The sequence below is a fragment of the Rhinolophus sinicus genome, chromosome 5 (assembly GCF_057876585.1).
Source record: "Rhinolophus sinicus isolate RSI-liver-muscle chromosome 5, RSI-T2T, whole genome shotgun sequence".
NCBI classification, from domain to species: domain Eukaryota; kingdom Metazoa; phylum Chordata; class Mammalia; order Chiroptera; family Rhinolophidae; genus Rhinolophus; species Rhinolophus sinicus.
The window spans coordinates 8,462,725-8,479,640 of NC_142505.1; the positions used below are offsets into that span (position 1 = coordinate 8,462,725).

Sequence of the window (16,916 nt, forward strand, 5' to 3'; positions counted from 1 at the left end):
GGAACCATGTGCTGGGTGGTCGGATGGGGAAATACCAAAAGTCCAGGTGAGTGAAGGCAGGCAGTTTCCAAGATGCCTGCCTCTTCAGAACACAACTCCGTCACGGGCTCATTCATTCATTCACTTGTTCACTCCATCACCAAACATTTCCTGAGCACATTCTCCTGACCTTTGTGGCTAGGAAGATATATACAGTGCTCCAGTGTAAAAGATACACATGGCCTGCGTGGACCTCAGCTCCCAAAGTTAAATCCAGTGCCAAACCCTCACGTTGCAGCATGGCAGGAAATTAATCCTTGAATAGGAATGAGGTTTCCTGTCAACAGGTGGCACAAGGCCCATGTCTAGAACGAGCATTGGGCAGCCCTCATATACATTTGTTACCTTGTGGCACCAGTAATTTCTGGAGATCTGCCCTCTGTTGGTGTCACTCTGGGATTCTAGAATCTAGGAGCCTTTGTGGGATCCTGTCTTCCAGGGGGTGGCACACTCTGGACTCTCGGGTCTTGCCACCTTGCCAGGTAGCCATGGAGCGTGCTCAGCCCTTCACCCTCATGGAACCTGAGTTATTGGGGGTGATCTCGCCTTGTCTTCATCCAGTGTCGGGGTGTCGTTCTGAGCCCCCCGGGGAAACTTTTGCTTATTCTTTTTAATGAGCTTGAACTTTTTCAAAAGTGAGGCTGTGGGCTGGGCCTTTATAAATCACCACCCCAGGAAATGGTTCTGCCCCCCACATTAGGGGATGTGGCTAACCCCAAGATGGAGTTGTGCCAAATTGTTGGGGGGATGATGAGGCAGGATCTCTCTCTCTCTAGTGACCTCAAAGACCCCCTACAGTCTTCAGGAAGTGGCTGTGAAGATCGTAAACAACAAGATCTGCAATCAACAGTACCAGTTCCTGTACTTGAAGGGACAGAAGAAGTTCATCGGGAATGACATCCTGTGCGCCAACTCAGAATGGGGCATAGACACTTGTCAGGTACGGAGTGTGTGGTCCAGGGAAGGGAGGGGGCTTTGAGGGATCAGGCCTTCCTTTGTACATGGCATTGGGAGATCTTATAAAAAGCTCTTCTCCACACACTTCAGCTGCCCACGCTGTAAAATAGGGGTGAAAATAATCTTGGCTCTTGTCCCCGTGGTGGTCGTAATGGCAGTACTTCCCAGGCCATTTGAACACGTCTGAACATCAATCAGATACATGCCTGGATCTGGGCTGGGTGTTAGCAGAACCTGTTTTGCACGAATGGCATCATTCTGTAAGCATACCTCTGTCTCTTGCATCTTCTATTCAACACTGTTTTTGAGATTTATCCATAGTAATACATGTAGCTCTAATTCATTAATTAGCTGTATCTGCAATATTCTCTTTTGTGAAAGTGCCACTGTTGGTCCATTCTACACTGAGGTAGTTTCCAGTTTTTTCATATCACAAACTCTGCTCCTCCGAATATTCTTACACACATCTTCCTACTCGACATATTCCAGAATTTCTCGCCAGGATGTGCCCTGCAAGGAACTGGTGGGTCATAGGCTCTGTATACCTTCATCTTTAATAGTCATTGCCAAATTGTTCTCCAAAGTGATTGTATTAAGCTATATTCTTACAGCAGTGTTTAAGAATTCCATTGCTCCGTATTCTTGCCAACTTGTGGTATCATCAGACTGAAATGTTTTCCATTCTGATGGATGAGAAATAGTGTCCCATTGTGGTTGCAATATATATGGCCCTAATTACTTGTGCGTTTGTGCGTCCTTTCATATGTTTATTCACCATTCACGATTCTTCTATGAATCACTTATCTGCACATTTTTCTATTGTGCACCTTTTTATTATATTTTTATATTTTAGATATTGATTCTCCGTTCATTGTATATACTGCAAATACATTCTCCCAGTTTTTGATTTACCTTTTCATTTTGCTTATACTGTCCTTTGCTGAACAGCAATTTAGATTTTATATTAGTCTGACATATATCCATGTTTTCCTTTCTGGTTTATGCTTGTTATGTCTTTAAGAAATCCTTCCTTTACCCAAGGTCCTAAAGACATTTTCCTTTTTTTTTTTTCTTGAAAGTTTGGAAATTTTGGTTTCTACATTTAGCTCTTGAATCCACATACATTCATTTTGTGAATGGCGTTAAGATAATGGTCTCTTTCTATTTATTTCCCTGTATGGACTACCAGTTGTCCCAATGGCGTTCATTGAAAAAAAACATTTCCCATACTGACTGTCACCATTTCTGTCATAAATCAAATTTCTATATACACATAGGCTCACTTCATGAATTGGACACCTAGAGAATTTATTTTTGGTCTGTTTTTCTTTTCTAATACAAGTATTTAAGGCTACAAATTTCCCTCTAAATATTGCTCTAGGTTAATGCCACATATTTTGATATGTAGTGTTTTTGTTGTCATCCAGTTCTAAATATCATATATAATTTCCATTTTTATTTCAGTTTGAGCCATGACTTATTTAGAAGTGTTTTTTAAATTTCCAAATGCATTTGTGCTTGTTTGTTTTTCTGACTGATTTTCAACTCAGTTGCCCTCTAGTCACAAAATGAGTTCTACAGTGATACCAGTTATATGGAATGTGTTGAGACTTGTTTGGTGGCCTGGTATGTTGTTACATTTTTCAATGTTTATTTATTATTTTCGATTTCTGTTAATTTTTCTTCTGCTTCCTTTGGGCTTGATTTGGTTTTCTTTTTCTGTCTTCTTGAGCAAAAAGGTTTATTCTTTCTAGTTTTGTGTTTGATATATTTAAAGGTATGCAGTCACCTTTCAGTTAAGCTTCAGATTTGTCTCTTAAATTTTGTACTGTTGTGATTTCATTATCACTACCTTATTTTAAAATATTATGTTTTGTGATTTGGAAGAAAATCCAATTAAAAAAAGTGACACATAAATGCAAAAATTAGAAAATGGGACTTTCCTGTAATCAAACTACCTAGATATTTCCACTCTAAATTGTTTAATTTATATTCCTACATTTGTGTGCACATCAAACATTTTAATAAATGTTGACAAGTTAGCCTCCTCAAAGATTTGACCCTTTTATATTAATACCAAAAATATAGGAGGGCCCTTTTCCCTACATCATCACCAGCATTAGGCATTCTTTTTGTTTTAACTTTTGTCTTTTTGGTAGACTAGGACTTTTATTTTTGCTTTAACTTCATGAAATTGAGCAGTTTTGTAAACTGCTTGTGTAACAGGATAGTAAACAGGAAATTTCAACTAAGGCATCAAGATACACTATGTATCAGGATTCAGAGAAGGTTGTGTGACTGAGATTCCTCTACATGTGTGTGCCAAGGATTCAGGAGGGTAGAGTATGAGGTGATTTGTGAGGAGGATTTTCTGGAGACAGCTGCCTGTCCCACACTTCAAATCTCCTGGGAGGGGTGTCAATAGGATCACTCAGAGTGTGACGTGTGACCCCTGAAGCCAGGGGGAGAGTTAGCTGTAAGTCTCCCCTAGGGTCCAGAGAGTAAGTGCCTGTGAGGAAAGCTGATTCTCCTGCCTCCTCATTCTCCTGTTTTAACCTTTGCAGATTCAGAAGACAGGCTAGCAAGATGGGGTAGGAGGAGCGGGAGCTGAAGGGAGGGAAGGGGAGAAAACAGACTTGGCTTCCTCCTCCCAGAAGCCCTAGCTAGCGGTAGGGAGATGTTTTACTGTAAATCAAGTCTAGCATTGTGATTACTGCATGGAAATGGATATTCCAATTTCTGACCTGAGATGTTTTTGTGACAATATAATCATAGTGATTATGATTCCATTCATCACAGTGAACAAAATGTTCTGGTTTTGCCCAAGTTTTTAACTCAGGGTGAGGGAAAAAAATCTCACCTTCTAAATAAATTTTAAAGGGAGTCCAAATAAAGATGCTTGCTATGTTCAGTGTACCATTTACACTTTCCCCGTTCTTTGCCCATGTTTTTCAATTAAACTACATTTGTTTTTGTTGATTTGTAATAACTCTGGATTATTATTTGCTGTAGTAAGTAATGGTAAAGGAACATCATGTCTTTTTAAACTAATTTCAAGAGGTTAATAAATAAACACACACAAACATATATACATATGGCGAGAGAATATAGTAAAACATTGTAGTAACAATGTTTTATAGAGAATATAGTAAAACAAATATAGCAAAACATTAACAATTAGTGAATCTCAGTAAAAATATTATACTTGTGACTTTTCTGTAAGTCTCAAATTATTTAAAAATAAAAAGTTATACCAAAAAACTTTGGGAACCAGAAGTTTTAACTCTTTGTAAAATGCTAATGCTTTACAAAATTTTACCCTGCTTGGTTGTCATTTACCTTTTTTGGGTGTGGATGTGTGTGTGTGTGTGTGTGTGTGTGTGTATTTGGCGTCAATTTTTTCCCATAGAGTTATTTAAAATTTTGATGTGTTCACATTTGTCATTTCCCTTGATGATTGTAGTTTTTGAGCTGTGCTTAGAAATATCTTTCCCACCCTAAGATTATTATTTACTCATCTGTGTTCTTAATTCTTTAAATATTTAAATTTCGATTCATTTGGAAAGTTGAGAGAGGGAATCAGTTTTATTTTTGTCCGAATGTTTATCTCCAGATGTAGCCAGTGATTGCCAGTGATGTAAAAAAAAATTTCATTGAATACTTATTTTTTTGGCAATGAATTAGAAATGCCCTCTTTGTGATATTCTACATTCCCATCTTATTTTGGTCTCTTTCTGCCCTTTGCAGTCTCATTCCTATGCCAACACCACTCTTTTTAAATTATTGTATCTTTATAATTCTTTTTGTATGTGGTAAGGCAAGTTCTCCTCCTTTGTTCTTCTTTTAAAGAATTGCCGTCCTGCCATGTTCATTCTAATTGAACAATCTTAATATCATGTTAAAAAGAAAATCATGTGGGAATTTTGGTGGAACGAATAGATTAACTTAGGGAAAATACTTTTTTATTTTGCTCTATTTCTTTATGTCCCTCAAGCAGGAGTTTATAGCTTTCTCTACAGAGTTGCTGCATGCTGCCTCTTAAGTTTATTTCTAGGTGTTTTATATTATATTTCTACTGTGAATAGTATGTTTTCTTTCATTTTATTTTCTGTTTGTATTATATATTGATTTTTGTGTGTGTATTTACTTTGTAGTAAGAAACCTTCCTGGATCTAGTTGATTCTCTTTACTTTTGTAGGTCCAAGATTGATATGTCTGTCATCTGCAAACAAGGATAAATGTGCCTCACTTTTTTTTTTCCTATTGCAGCGTCAAAAACTATATTCTAGAACAACTTCTCTGTCTTCTAGGAGACACGGTGCCATTTGCTTCTCTTGTAAATAGCATAATGCTGGATGCTATTTTCTTCCAACACATCAGGGAAACTTTCCTTTAATCCATTTACCAAGAGGAATGTTCTTTTTGTTTCCCCAACTTATGATTTGGTTTGATTTTTTTTTTTCTAGTTCACTTTTCCCCTGTAGTGGTTTAGAAGTTGTTATATTTCAATGTCATTCTGCTACTGGTCACCTTATATTTTCCATATCTAAACTTTTAAATTTAATATTAAATATTTAATATTTAAATATTTCCATATTTAAACTTGAATTAACACCTAGAGTTAATGTCTGTAGCTTCCTTCTTAGCAGGATGGGGACCTTCCTTTGTTTTTACTTTCCTCATGTCCACTCCCCAGACTCACTCTCTTGTAGAAAACACTTGGGCTTTAAGCTTACTGAACTCTCTTATTATTAACGGATCTTAGAGTTTTGGGCTTTCCAGGCCTACACTCCTATGAGCTGCAGTTCGTAATGATTTCGCCTTTTTCTCCCCCACCCTGTGATTTTTACTTTTTTCATTATTTTGGGTACCTCTCAGCAAAACAGCCTAGAACTGTAGCTATGCTTTTTCTTGTTGCCAGCCTTCATGGAAGTGCTTCTCACACTTCATCAGGAAGTGTGGTGCTATTTGCCATCTCATCTGTTGGGGAGAGAGCCATGCCTTTCTGTTTTTCTCTGGCATTTTATTTCAGGAGTGAGGGCCCTGCTTCATACAATGAGTTTTCTGCAGCTACCAAGATGACCGTCTGCTCTAACTCAATGTACATGGCCAGTTTCTACAAGAGATTCCTCTCGTCCATCAACATGCATGCCAGGGTCATCCCTCCCTGGTCATGGTGTACTTTTGTTTGATTTATCTTTTGGATTCAGATTTATAATATCTTTTTATTTTTTAGCTTTTATTTATGTAAGTATGTTTTTTCAGGACTCCTCAACTCCAAGTCAAGTAGTTGTTTCAATCTAGTTGTGGAGGGCGCAGCTCACAGTGGCCCAGGTGGGGATCGAACCGGCTACCTTGTTGTTAAGAGCACTGCGCTCTAACCAACTGAGCTTATGGCCACCCCTATAATATCTTTTTTTAAGAACATATTTAATTTACTTGTTCATCCAGCCGACACCGTGTGCTGGGCACTGGGCCGTGCACAGGTAACGTTGGCGCACAGCCCCGGAAGGAGCAGTGCTCTGCGGCCGAGTCTGCACTGTCTTTGTGTTTTGTCTTATTTTCTCCCTCCGGTGAGGCTGGGCTGCATGTTAAGGTGTGCTCCTTTGTCAAGTTACAGAATAGTCTTGACAAGGCTTCACAAATGTACCATGTCCTGGAACATTTGAAATTACATAAAGTACCTACTTTGTGAACTCTGGATAGAAGTTGCCTATAAAACCACATAGGCCCATTTTCCTTTGAGGGGTAGTAGTTCGTGGGCAATATTTTAAGTTGCCCATGGTTATTGGACTTACGGGATTTGCGTTTCCTAAGAAATTACTCATTTCATCCAGAATTTAAATCCATACAGAAGAAGTTATAAACATTCTTCAGGTTCTGAGAAAGTATATTCTTCCTAGAGGTGGGTCTAGCCTCTTTTCGCCTCCCAGCATGAAATATTTGCCTTTTCCTTCTCTTTCTGTCTTTCTTGTTAGGACTTTCAAGGTGCTTATCTACTTTGTTGGTGTTGTTTAAGCACAAGCTGTTGACTTCATTTCTCAAACCTATGATTTTCCTGCTTTCTAATGCATGAATTATCCCTTTTTTGTCTTTATTAATTCCTTTTCAAGTGTCTTGAGCTGAATGTGCAGTGATAAAGAATTGATGATAATAATGAATAATGTATTTTCATTCTCTCCTGCTTGATATTAAAAGTATGTTTAGACCAGGACTCTTCTTTTTTTAAAGAATTTTTATAAGAGTTTATGTGAGCCAAACTGCCGACATATGCTGAGGAGCAAGATCTCAAATGCTCCCTAGACCAGGACTCTCCTGTGTAAAACGCAGGCCCACATCCCATGGTCTTCACAATATGCTGTGTTCTTACCTTTCTACATTCGAATTGTGGATTTTAATTCCGTTTTTACTGTAATATTTTTGAAAGTTAATTTTTTTTTCATTTGGTGAGGTGATTCACATTTTGTTATTGGGTTCTGGTTTTACTTCACAGTGTTGAGAGAATGTCCACATACGAGATATCTCCCTCCCTCCCTCCCTCCTTCCCTCTCTCCCACCTTCCCTTCCTCCCTCCTTCCTCCCCCCTTCCCTCCTTCCCTCCCTCCCTCACTCTTTCCCTCCCTCTCTCCCTCCCTCCCTCCTTCCCTCCCTCTCTCTCAGTTCTCTTTTCTCTGGGCTCCCAGAGCCCAGTTAACCTTATCTGTCAGGTAAGGATCCTCACATTATCATGGCCAGCTTGATTATCACTGCCTTGATTTTTTTCCCCCTCGTTTTCCATTTTCTCTCCCTGCAAAAGGCTCCTACTCAAATCTGTTTAATATATGTCTTTAAAGATGTCTGTAGCTTTGAAAAGTACATAGTGTTGCTATTAATATATGTGCATTGTAATGTGCATAAATGCTATTGTGCTACGTAGCCCCTCCTGTATTTGTTTGTTGAGGAGTCTCAATGTGTTAGAGAATACACATTACGTGGTTTTATTCTTTCAAGTCGTTGCCCCTACGTGCCCTATGTCAAACCTTCTTTCCTCCCCCAAACATCATTTTGAGCTGAGTCCATAATTTTCGGTCACTTTCAGTTCTTAAATGCTCTGTCTTATTGTAAATCTCAGTTTAAAAATTGGTTTGATTTAAACCTTAACAAGCCTTACCCCATCTCCCTCCTCTAATCCTCCTAGGGAATGGGGTCCCGGGCTCCCCAAACTATGAGGGAACTGGCAACTGGGTAATCTAGAATCTCTCTCAACTCTCTTTCTCTACTTGTTAATTTTAAGCATGTCCTTAGATAAGCTAAATATTGACCTCTAGTTGGTTTTGAGCAAAGCAAATGCCCTCTCCCAATTTATCATCTGTCTTCAGTGAGATTTGTTGTCCTTCACTGAACAGATAGTCTTAATTTTGATGTAATTAAGCCAAACACATTTCCCCTCTGCAGGTTTGTGGGGTTTGAGTCTTATTTTAAAACACATACTTCATCCCAAGTCATAAAATCATGGCCCTGCGTGTTTTTAATTAGCTTTATCTTTGTACCTTTTCACGTTGTAGGGTTTTAATTCCTTAGGAGCTTTGTCATGGTGGGATCCAACTTCATTTTTCTCCATCATTTCCGTACCGTCTGCAGCAGAGACCTCCGTTCTCACAGACATGACACTTTCTGGAGCACGTGCAAGTCTCCTCACGTGCAGGCGTCACGTTGGCTCTCCATTACACCATTGGTCTAGTTTTCTGTTTCTATGCCAGTACCACAGTTTCTTAATTATAGCTTTGAAATAGATCTAACTCTCTGGTAGGTCAAATCTGTCCCCAGCCTGACTCTCTAATTTGCTCTTTTTTTCTCAGACCTGCCATAGAATTCGTGGACTATTATCCTTCAGTATCAATTTTAGAATCAGATTGTCAAGGTCCTGAAAAACTCCTGCTGGCATTTTATTAGGAGTTGCTTGAACTTTAGAGATTAATGTAAGGAGAACTGATGTTGAATAGAGACAAAAGAATATTTATAAAATATGTCTGAAGAAGAAAGAATATGATAAGCAACACCTAATCCCCCGCCCCAAGCTGACAAATTAGTGCATTACCAGGAGCTTCAAAGCTTCTGTGTGATAATCCCGAATCTCGGCAACGTGAAAGCTCTGATTCTGCTCTAGGTATTTTTTCTGCCAGCTGGTATTTGCTCATGGCTCCTCATTGTGTCTGAGTGTGGGGCGATGTTCTAAGGGTGAGGACCTGTTCTTTGGAATGTTCTCTGTGGGAATTCTCTGAAGCATGGCTTGAAAAGTGGGTTCCTTTAGACAGACTCTGTATTTGCGGCTACCAGATAACTGGGCATATGACCAACCCAGGACCACTTTAAACAACATCTGTGGCTTGGGTTTTTTGAACCACCCAGACTGCATGAGTTCAAGTTGCAAGTTCACGTGAGGGCGGGTGTTCCCAGTTGGTCCTCACTTGGAAGGTGTGGTCCTATTTTCGGAGGTATAGCTTCTTGCTGGAGGTTTCCTCTTAGGCCCCCGTTCTTGGGCAGCATTGGGTTTCGCCTTTTGTCTCCCATGAACAAGGCTGGGAAAACCGAAGCTTAATGTCACTGAGTTTGGCAAATGACCTTGGGCCAAAAGCCATCTTTGGGGCTTTGCCAACAACACTCTGGGTTTCAGCCCTCCCTTGAGTTTTGGACTCTGGGAGCCTTTATTTTCTTGCCAGCTCATCCATACATTTAAAATGATAATTTTTAAAAATCTCACATATTTAGTTGTCTTCAGCAAGGTAGGGTAGGGTAGCAAGTTTTTCATACTGTAGGAAGCCACATGCTGAGAATTGATATTTTTACATTGTTTGAAGTGGAGTCACCTAAGAGCAGTGGTATATTTGTACATTCAACTAGGTCTTTTATCATTTTAGGTATAGTTTTATTTTCTCCTTCAGTGTCTTATGCACTCTTCATTAGATTCTATCCTGGAAATCTTGCTTTGCATTACCTTTTAAAAAAACCTGTATCTATATCCATATCCATGTCCATATCTATATACAGAGAACTGTTTTTCTAATTTATAAAAGTTTTCAATGATACAGAAGAGTATAAAGAAAGTTTTTTAAAAATAATAAACCTCCCATCAGCAGAAATAACAGCTGTTACCTTGTGATCTATGATGTCGCAAACATTACTCTTATACATGCATCTGCTTTGCACAGAAAGAATCGAGGTGGTTTGCATTTCAAGTAGCTCACTCTGCAAACAGGACTGTAGGAAAGGAAGAGGTCAAGAGCAACTCTATGGAGGCCTCCCAGGATTTAAGGGGAAGGCAGATGAGGGGGCCAGGGAGTTATGGTCAGATAGTTAGCAGGAGAGTGAAGAGAGAGGCCAGTGTGGTCTGGAGTTTGGGCCCTGGTGCAGCGCTTCTGTGTCCCAGAGCAGGCCATTGCCAGGTCTCCTTATCAGGGACAGCAGAAGCCTTACGCAGCTCATGCTAAGCATATGGCCCACGAAGGCGCGAGTTCATCCAGGGCCCACAGTGCCGCCCTCCTGCTGCCTCCCTTATGCCTCCCTTCCTCCCCTCCACAGGATAACTCTGGCAGCTCCATGGTCTGCCAAGTGAACAAGACCTGGATGCAGATGGGGGTGGTGAGCTGGAATTTTAGCTGCAAAAAGCATCGCTTCCCGGGCATCTACACCAGCACCTCCTACTTCATCCACTGGATCAGGAAGCAGATTGCCGATGGGAAGTTCATCAGTAGGGCCCACCTCACCTTCCTGAACCCGATCTTATTCACTGGCTATATTCTGCTGGTCTCCTTGGGTTCCCTGTGGCTCCTGTGAGTGGTGTTTCCAGGGCGGTCCCTCTCAGAGGCCGCTTCTTCCTCCCCTCTGTCCGCCTTCAGAAGAAGTGAAGACTGGAGGAGCGCAGGACATCAGGGCAGAGCGCCCGTGGGCAGGGCCCCAGAGCCACTGTGTTTTCAGTTGTTCAATGAAGATGCTCTTGAACTTTACACCATTGGCCATCATCTTTCTTCTTGACTTTGGCAGGAACCCTTCAGAGCCTGCCCTGCCCCCAAGAGGCCTGGCTGTCCTCTCAGGGGAGCCTTCCCTGATAGTCTTACTTGTGCTATGTGCGTCACGTTCCCCTCTCTGAACTGCAGTTTCCTCCTCTGCCAAATATGGAGCTGGACTCTGTGACCCCAGCCCCTGCTTAGTCACCACAGCACTCCAGCAATCCCCAGGTCCCATGGCACTCACCTGGGTCTCTGACCAAGTTTCCTTCAGGCCTTCCTGTGAGGGTTGGACTCTTCCGAAGATACTCCCAATAACCAGACCTCTGTGAACCCTGTTCCAGAACCTGTGGACCTCCCCCAATCCCTGCTGTCCCCTTCAGGGTCTACAGAACCTGACCAGTTCCTCTTCTGTCTCTGGCAGGAGTGTGTGATGATGGAGGGTGGGGGGAGGGCAAGGCATAGTCCTTGCTTGGATGAACTGCGTGAACTGTGCCCTGAGCTGCCTTCAGTGGCCTCCATCAGATGCTGGAATGCGAGGACAGGCTGGCCCAAGCTAGCCAGGCTGAGCGGTTAGAGTCCTACCACATGTGTGGAGGAAGTCACAGACCTGGTGGGCCTCAGGTTTATAGTAGCCAGATACCCCTGCCCCAGAAAGGTAGTGGGTGTGATTTGCTGTCTTCTCAGAGACTGGAGCACTGGATGGCCAGCCTGAGTGTCTCTCCCAAGGCAGCAGGCCCTGGCAAAAGTTAGAATGTCCTGGTTTGATTTAACTTTGACCTTATCTTTTATTAGGTTGGAGTTTTCCAACAGTTTTGAACCAAAGCTTCTTATAGGCTTTCCCTACACTATTTAAACGCATTATTCATCTGTCACAGAGCCATCAGAATGTTCCCCATATTCCAACATACAGAGTGGACTTCTGCTCTGAGAAGGGCCTGATGGTTACCATCACTCTTTCTCTGTAAGTAGAAACCTTACCACGCCATCTTTCCTAAGCAGGTGGATCTGTAAGGGAAGTGCATTTGCTGAACGGAGGTTGAATTGGGAAGGGGGAACACCACTTAAAATTATGCAATCTTCAAAAATCTCAATTGAAAACTTTTCAGTCTGCTTAATTTCAGTGTCCTGGGCAAAGCCCCACTATAGTTACCAGGCTGGAGGGAAGAGGGAACCACTTGGAAATCATGGATGCCAGCTTCAGGGGTTGGTCCCTCTCCCCAAGGGAGGGAGGAAGCCGTGAAACCAGCCCAGGGCAGTGGGCTGCAGGAGCACGGAGGTACAAGCATTGGCGAGGTTACTTAGGGGCTCCAGGAAACTGCTTAGCCAAACAGAGTGAGGAAACCAGGGGGACAGAGGCGTAGCCAGAAACAGGGCAGGTATGAGGGAGGCCTGTCACGAGAGGCATCCTCCTGGGACACGAGGAGCACCATCGCTAGTGGCCGCTGGGGGGCGCCACGCAGGCCGGAAGCAGGGGGGCCGGCACCCACCACCGCACACCAGAAGCCGTTGCGGGCAGCCAGTGGGGGGCGCCATCAGGAGAGGAGCTCCGCGGTGCAGTCGCTACTACCCCAGAATGGAGCCCTGGTGCAGAACACCTGCCCCTTCCCTCCACCGGACCGTTCTGCTGCTGCTGCTGCTGCTGCTGCTGCTGCTGCTGCAGCCCGTGGGTGAGCCCGCCCCCAACCCCCCTCCCCCGCCGGACCTCGCTGTCCACCTCTGATCCACCTCTGACCGTCTCTGCGTCCTTCCACAGGTTGCGCAGACGAAGCCCCGGGGGCACTGTCCTCGGCTGCTCCTGCTCACCCTGGCGCCCCCTGTGCACCTAGTGCCACCTGTCCCTCCGGCGGTCCTCACCTCCTCCAGCAGGCCTCTATCACCCAGTTGCCGACCTTGACCCCTCTGCCGACCTTGACCTCTCTGCCCAGCCTGCAGTCCCAGAGCCCTACTTCTCAAGTCAACACCGACTTACCTCCCAGTGAGTACAGGGGTCTCCACTGGGGAGGAGCGTGTGGGAGGAGTAGTCAGGACGGTGCATCCCTGGGGACAGAGGAGGAAGGAGCAGGGAGGACTGAGAAGAGATCTGTCTTTTACAAGTGTTTGCTGAGCACCTGTTGTGGCCCAGGCCTTTGGTACTGGTGAGGCAGGAGCCATGGAAAGTCAGAGAAGGCCCTTCGGAGGCGGGAGACGCTAGTCTCCACAGAGAGGGCATCGTTGCATGATGACCAGTGGGAAAAGGGGAATCACCGGATGGGTTTGGGCCAGAGGCTGGAGAGGTGGGAGGTCAGGCTGAGGGGAGGGCAGGGGAGGGTGCCGTGGGATGTGGCTGAAGGGCCCCTCCCTCATGAAGCTCTTGCCTTCCTCCCCAGTCTGCGGCATGTCGCGTGAGCTGGACCCCACCCTCAGGGACCCAGAGGCCATGGTTCGGCGATGGCCATGGATGGTCAGTGTGCAGGCCAATGGCACATATATCTGCGCAGGAACGCTCATTGCCTCCCAGTGGGTGCTGACCGTGGCCCACTGCCTGACCCAGTGAGTCGGGGCCTAGGTGGGTGGGCAGAAAGGCATTTGGAGCCACCGAGGGCCCAGTCACCCTGCCCGCTAGCCCAGCAGTGGCAGCTGTGTCCTTTGCGGAACCCCACAGTCCCAGCTCCAGCCTCACCCCAGCTCCAAGCAGGTGGGGTCTGAGTTCTACAGATTCCTTCCTGGAAGCCGGAAGCTTGCTCCCCTCACCTGGTCTTCCATAGATAGGAAGTGGGGGCTTCGAAGCCTTTGTCCAGGCCTCCTTCCTCCTGTCCGCAGAAAGAAGGTTCTAATTGTTTCATTCCACCCCTTTTGCTTCACTTACTCATTCCTGCCTTCATTCAGCCAAAAGCCTTTGACACTCCTTTGAAGCTGAGCACTGGCCTGGGTACTGGGGGCAGAGAGGAGACACAGCACTCCTCTCAGGTTTCTGGGGAAGATAGACAAGAAGATAGGCGCTCACAGGGGAATCTGGTCAGTGTGGGGACAAGAGAGAGGGCATGCCCAAGTGCCAGGGCCAGGGTAGTGGCCTGTGTGTAACGTCTGTGCTGGCTGTGAGGGCTGATGGGTGGAGAAGCACGCTCCAAGCCTCAGGGCCGACACAGAGACCCCAGGGGCATGCCGGGAAGGGTCAGGGCTGATTACACAGGGCCTGTCATTTCCAGGGCCTCGCACAGGGCGCTGGACAGAGTCTAGTTTGGAACCAGAGAAAACTGGGTTCACATCCCAGCTCCACCACTTCCTGGCTGTGTGGCCGTAAGCCGCTCACTGGGCTTCTCTGAGCCTTGGTTTCCCCCTCCATAAAATGAAGGGTGTGGTGAGGACATGACCACACAGTGTGTGCAGGGTTCTTATCGCATCTGTTGGGAGGAGTTGCTTTGGGGGGCTTGAAGCAGGTGGGTGGCCTGCCTGGATTTGCTGAGTGCAGCAGGGTGGTGGAGGCTGGACTGGGGGCCTGGAGCTGACGGTCGACTCACCTCGCGGTTCCCCTAGGCATGGTGTTATCTATTCAGTGCGGGTGGGCAGCCCCTGGAAGAACCAGACGGCTCCGATGTCCTCCGACGTCCCAGTGCAGCAGGTCATCATCAACAGCCGGTTTCGGTCCCGAAGGCTCTGGTCCTGGGTGGGCCGCGCCAACAACATTGCCCTCCTGTGGCTTAAGCAGGCAGTCAGGTACAGCCAGCACGTGTGGCCCATCTGTCTGCCCGGCTTGGACTACGTGTTGAAGGACGGCTCCTTCTGCACTGTGACAGGCTGGGGACTCCCCAGGGTTAACGGTGAGTCCGTGCCTCCCCAGACCAGGGTGGGTGGTGTGGGAGAGGGCCTGGGCACAGATGAGGGTGCCGTATACAGTTGTGTCTGAGACACCGCCCCTAGGAGCCCCCTGCTCCAGACCTTCCTGTCGGGCTCTCGTGTCCAAGGTCTTCTTCCTCTTGAGGGTCTCAGTGGTGAGTGTGTTATGGCCATTCAGGCCTTAGGGGGTCCAGATTGCCCACGAACCCTCAGGCCCAGGCCAAGATATGGAAAGAGGACCTTCATGAAGCCAGAGGGGGCCCAGAGTAGTTTCTTGCTGTCTGCACACAATCCCAGGGCATCCATGCCTTGAAGCAGAACATCCGAGATGAGAGGAACAAGGTCTGGTTGCCCCTCCCCCCAGTGGCCCTCAATCCCGTGTCATCCCAATTTAGGAGCAAGGCCCAAAGAGCAGGAGTATTCTCCCTGGCCCTCCAGGGTCCATTTCCTTATGAGCCCCAGGAATATCCACTCCCTTCAGGGACACCTATCCTTTCCAATTAGAGAGGTACCCTTCCCTGTGGCCTCAAGGAGCCGACTTGCCTAAAAACAACCCACGGGCACTCCAGCCCAGGGTGGGATTGGGGTGGGGTGGCTTTTTGTCTTCTCTGCCATGGCTTGTATGGGGGATGTCTGAGAATGGTTGGAAGTCTCCGATCCCCCAGGAGCTCAGGCTAGAGACAGACGGGGGGGGGGGGAGGGGAGTAAGCAGTGCCTGGGGCCCACAGAGGGTAGGCTGGGCAAGCTCAGGCAGGAAGAGGACTTTGGGAAGGGCTTGACGAAAAGGAGGGATCTGGACCCGAGAGGGGCCTGGCAGGCATTGGGTATGGAAGGGAGGGCAGAAACCAAGATGCTGAAGGAGGAATGGACCCAGTGGATTGGACTCTGCGGGAAGTGAGACCAGGTCCAGCAAGGCCAGACTGTGGGCAGCCTGCTCCAAGCTCTATATGGAAGGGTGCTTGGGAGTGTTAGCTGGGATGGCAGGTGGGCTGACCTCCAGGGCTGCTGCTGGAGGCGTGGTGAGGCGCCAAGGGAGGTTGGACAAAGGCTGGCGGCAGTGGGCAGCAGAGAAACCACCAGGCCTGAAATGGGGGGCCCTGTCCCACAGGCAAATGGCCCCAGTCCCAGGCCATTCAGGAGAAGGATGTCACCATCCTCAACAGCAAGGCGTGTGACAGCTTCTACCGCAAATTCTCCAAACTCCCCTTGGTGATTCGGATCATCAACTCCCAGATGATTTGTGCACAGGACGTCGACAGGGGACAGTTCTGCTATGTGAGCCCTGTCTCCTTTGTTCACTCACCTCCAAGGCACCTGGTCAGGGCTGGGGCCGGGGGCGCAGAGGAGGAGGGGGAGGAAGGGGAGAGGATGAGCAGGGGTGATCAAGCAGGAAGATGGGGGAGGACGGAGGAAAATTATGGAAGTTGGGGTGAGGGATGGGGAGTAGGGGATGGAGGTTGGAGATGAGCGAGAAGCATGGTGGATGGTGGGAAGATGGAGGGTGGGTGTTCCAGGGGTGGGGACTAGAGGAGTGGCATGAGCGAGAAGGGAGATGAAACCCTCTGAGGACATCTCCTGGGCCTGGACCTACGTGGTACCTCTCAGCTATTGATACTTGCGGCCTGTGGGGAAGCTCTGGTGTGACGGTACCCTGCTGGTCCCTGAGCTGGATCACGTCTCCCTTAGACCACATCTGGCCTCCTGATGTGGCCTGTTCTCCCACCCTTCCCCACAGGAGATAAGTGGGGAGCCCTTGGTCTGTCTTGTGGAGAGCACGTGGTACCTGGTGGGAATGCTGAGCTGGGGCCCAAGCTGCAAGGAGAACAAGGTCCCTCCCATCTACCTGCGGATCTCTTCTTACCAACACTGGATCTGGGAACGCATCAATGGGCAGGCTGTGCCAGCCCCATCCAGGGCCCTGCTCCTGGCACTGCCGCTGCCCCTCAGCCTCCTTGCTGCCCGCTGACACTTTCTGGCTGTACCTGGGGGTGCCCGCCCTTGCCCAGGCCCCTCCTCACCCTCCGTGTTCAGAATGCTACAGGTGCTCCCTGTAACATTCTCCCATCCCCATAAGGCCGAGCAGATACTAAGTGTTCAATTAAACACTTTTCTTCCCCATGC

The 16,916-nt window shown here is 46.7% G+C and overlaps 2 protein-coding genes across 2 annotated transcripts; both read left to right on the forward strand.

Moving 5' to 3' along the window:
* The first annotated feature begins 6 nt into the window (after positions 1-6).
* On the forward strand, positions 7-10,809 carry PRSS46P (serine protease 46, pseudogene). Its single transcript, XM_019724020.3, has 3 exons — positions 7-46; positions 816-979; positions 10,555-10,809. Exons 1-3 carry the CDS (start codon positions 7-9, stop codon positions 10,807-10,809), a joined length of 459 nt encoding a protein of 152 aa, XP_019579579.3.
* Positions 10,810-11,740: 931 nt separating this feature from the next.
* Positions 11,741-16,916, forward strand: LOC109443398 (serine protease 50). Its single transcript, XM_074312483.2, has 6 exons — positions 11,741-12,649; positions 12,736-12,957; positions 13,349-13,511; positions 14,496-14,779; positions 15,904-16,070; positions 16,531-16,916. Exons 1-6 carry the CDS (start codon positions 12,361-12,363, stop codon positions 16,759-16,761), a joined length of 1,356 nt encoding a protein of 451 aa, XP_074168584.2. The 5' UTR covers positions 11,741-12,360; the 3' UTR covers positions 16,762-16,916.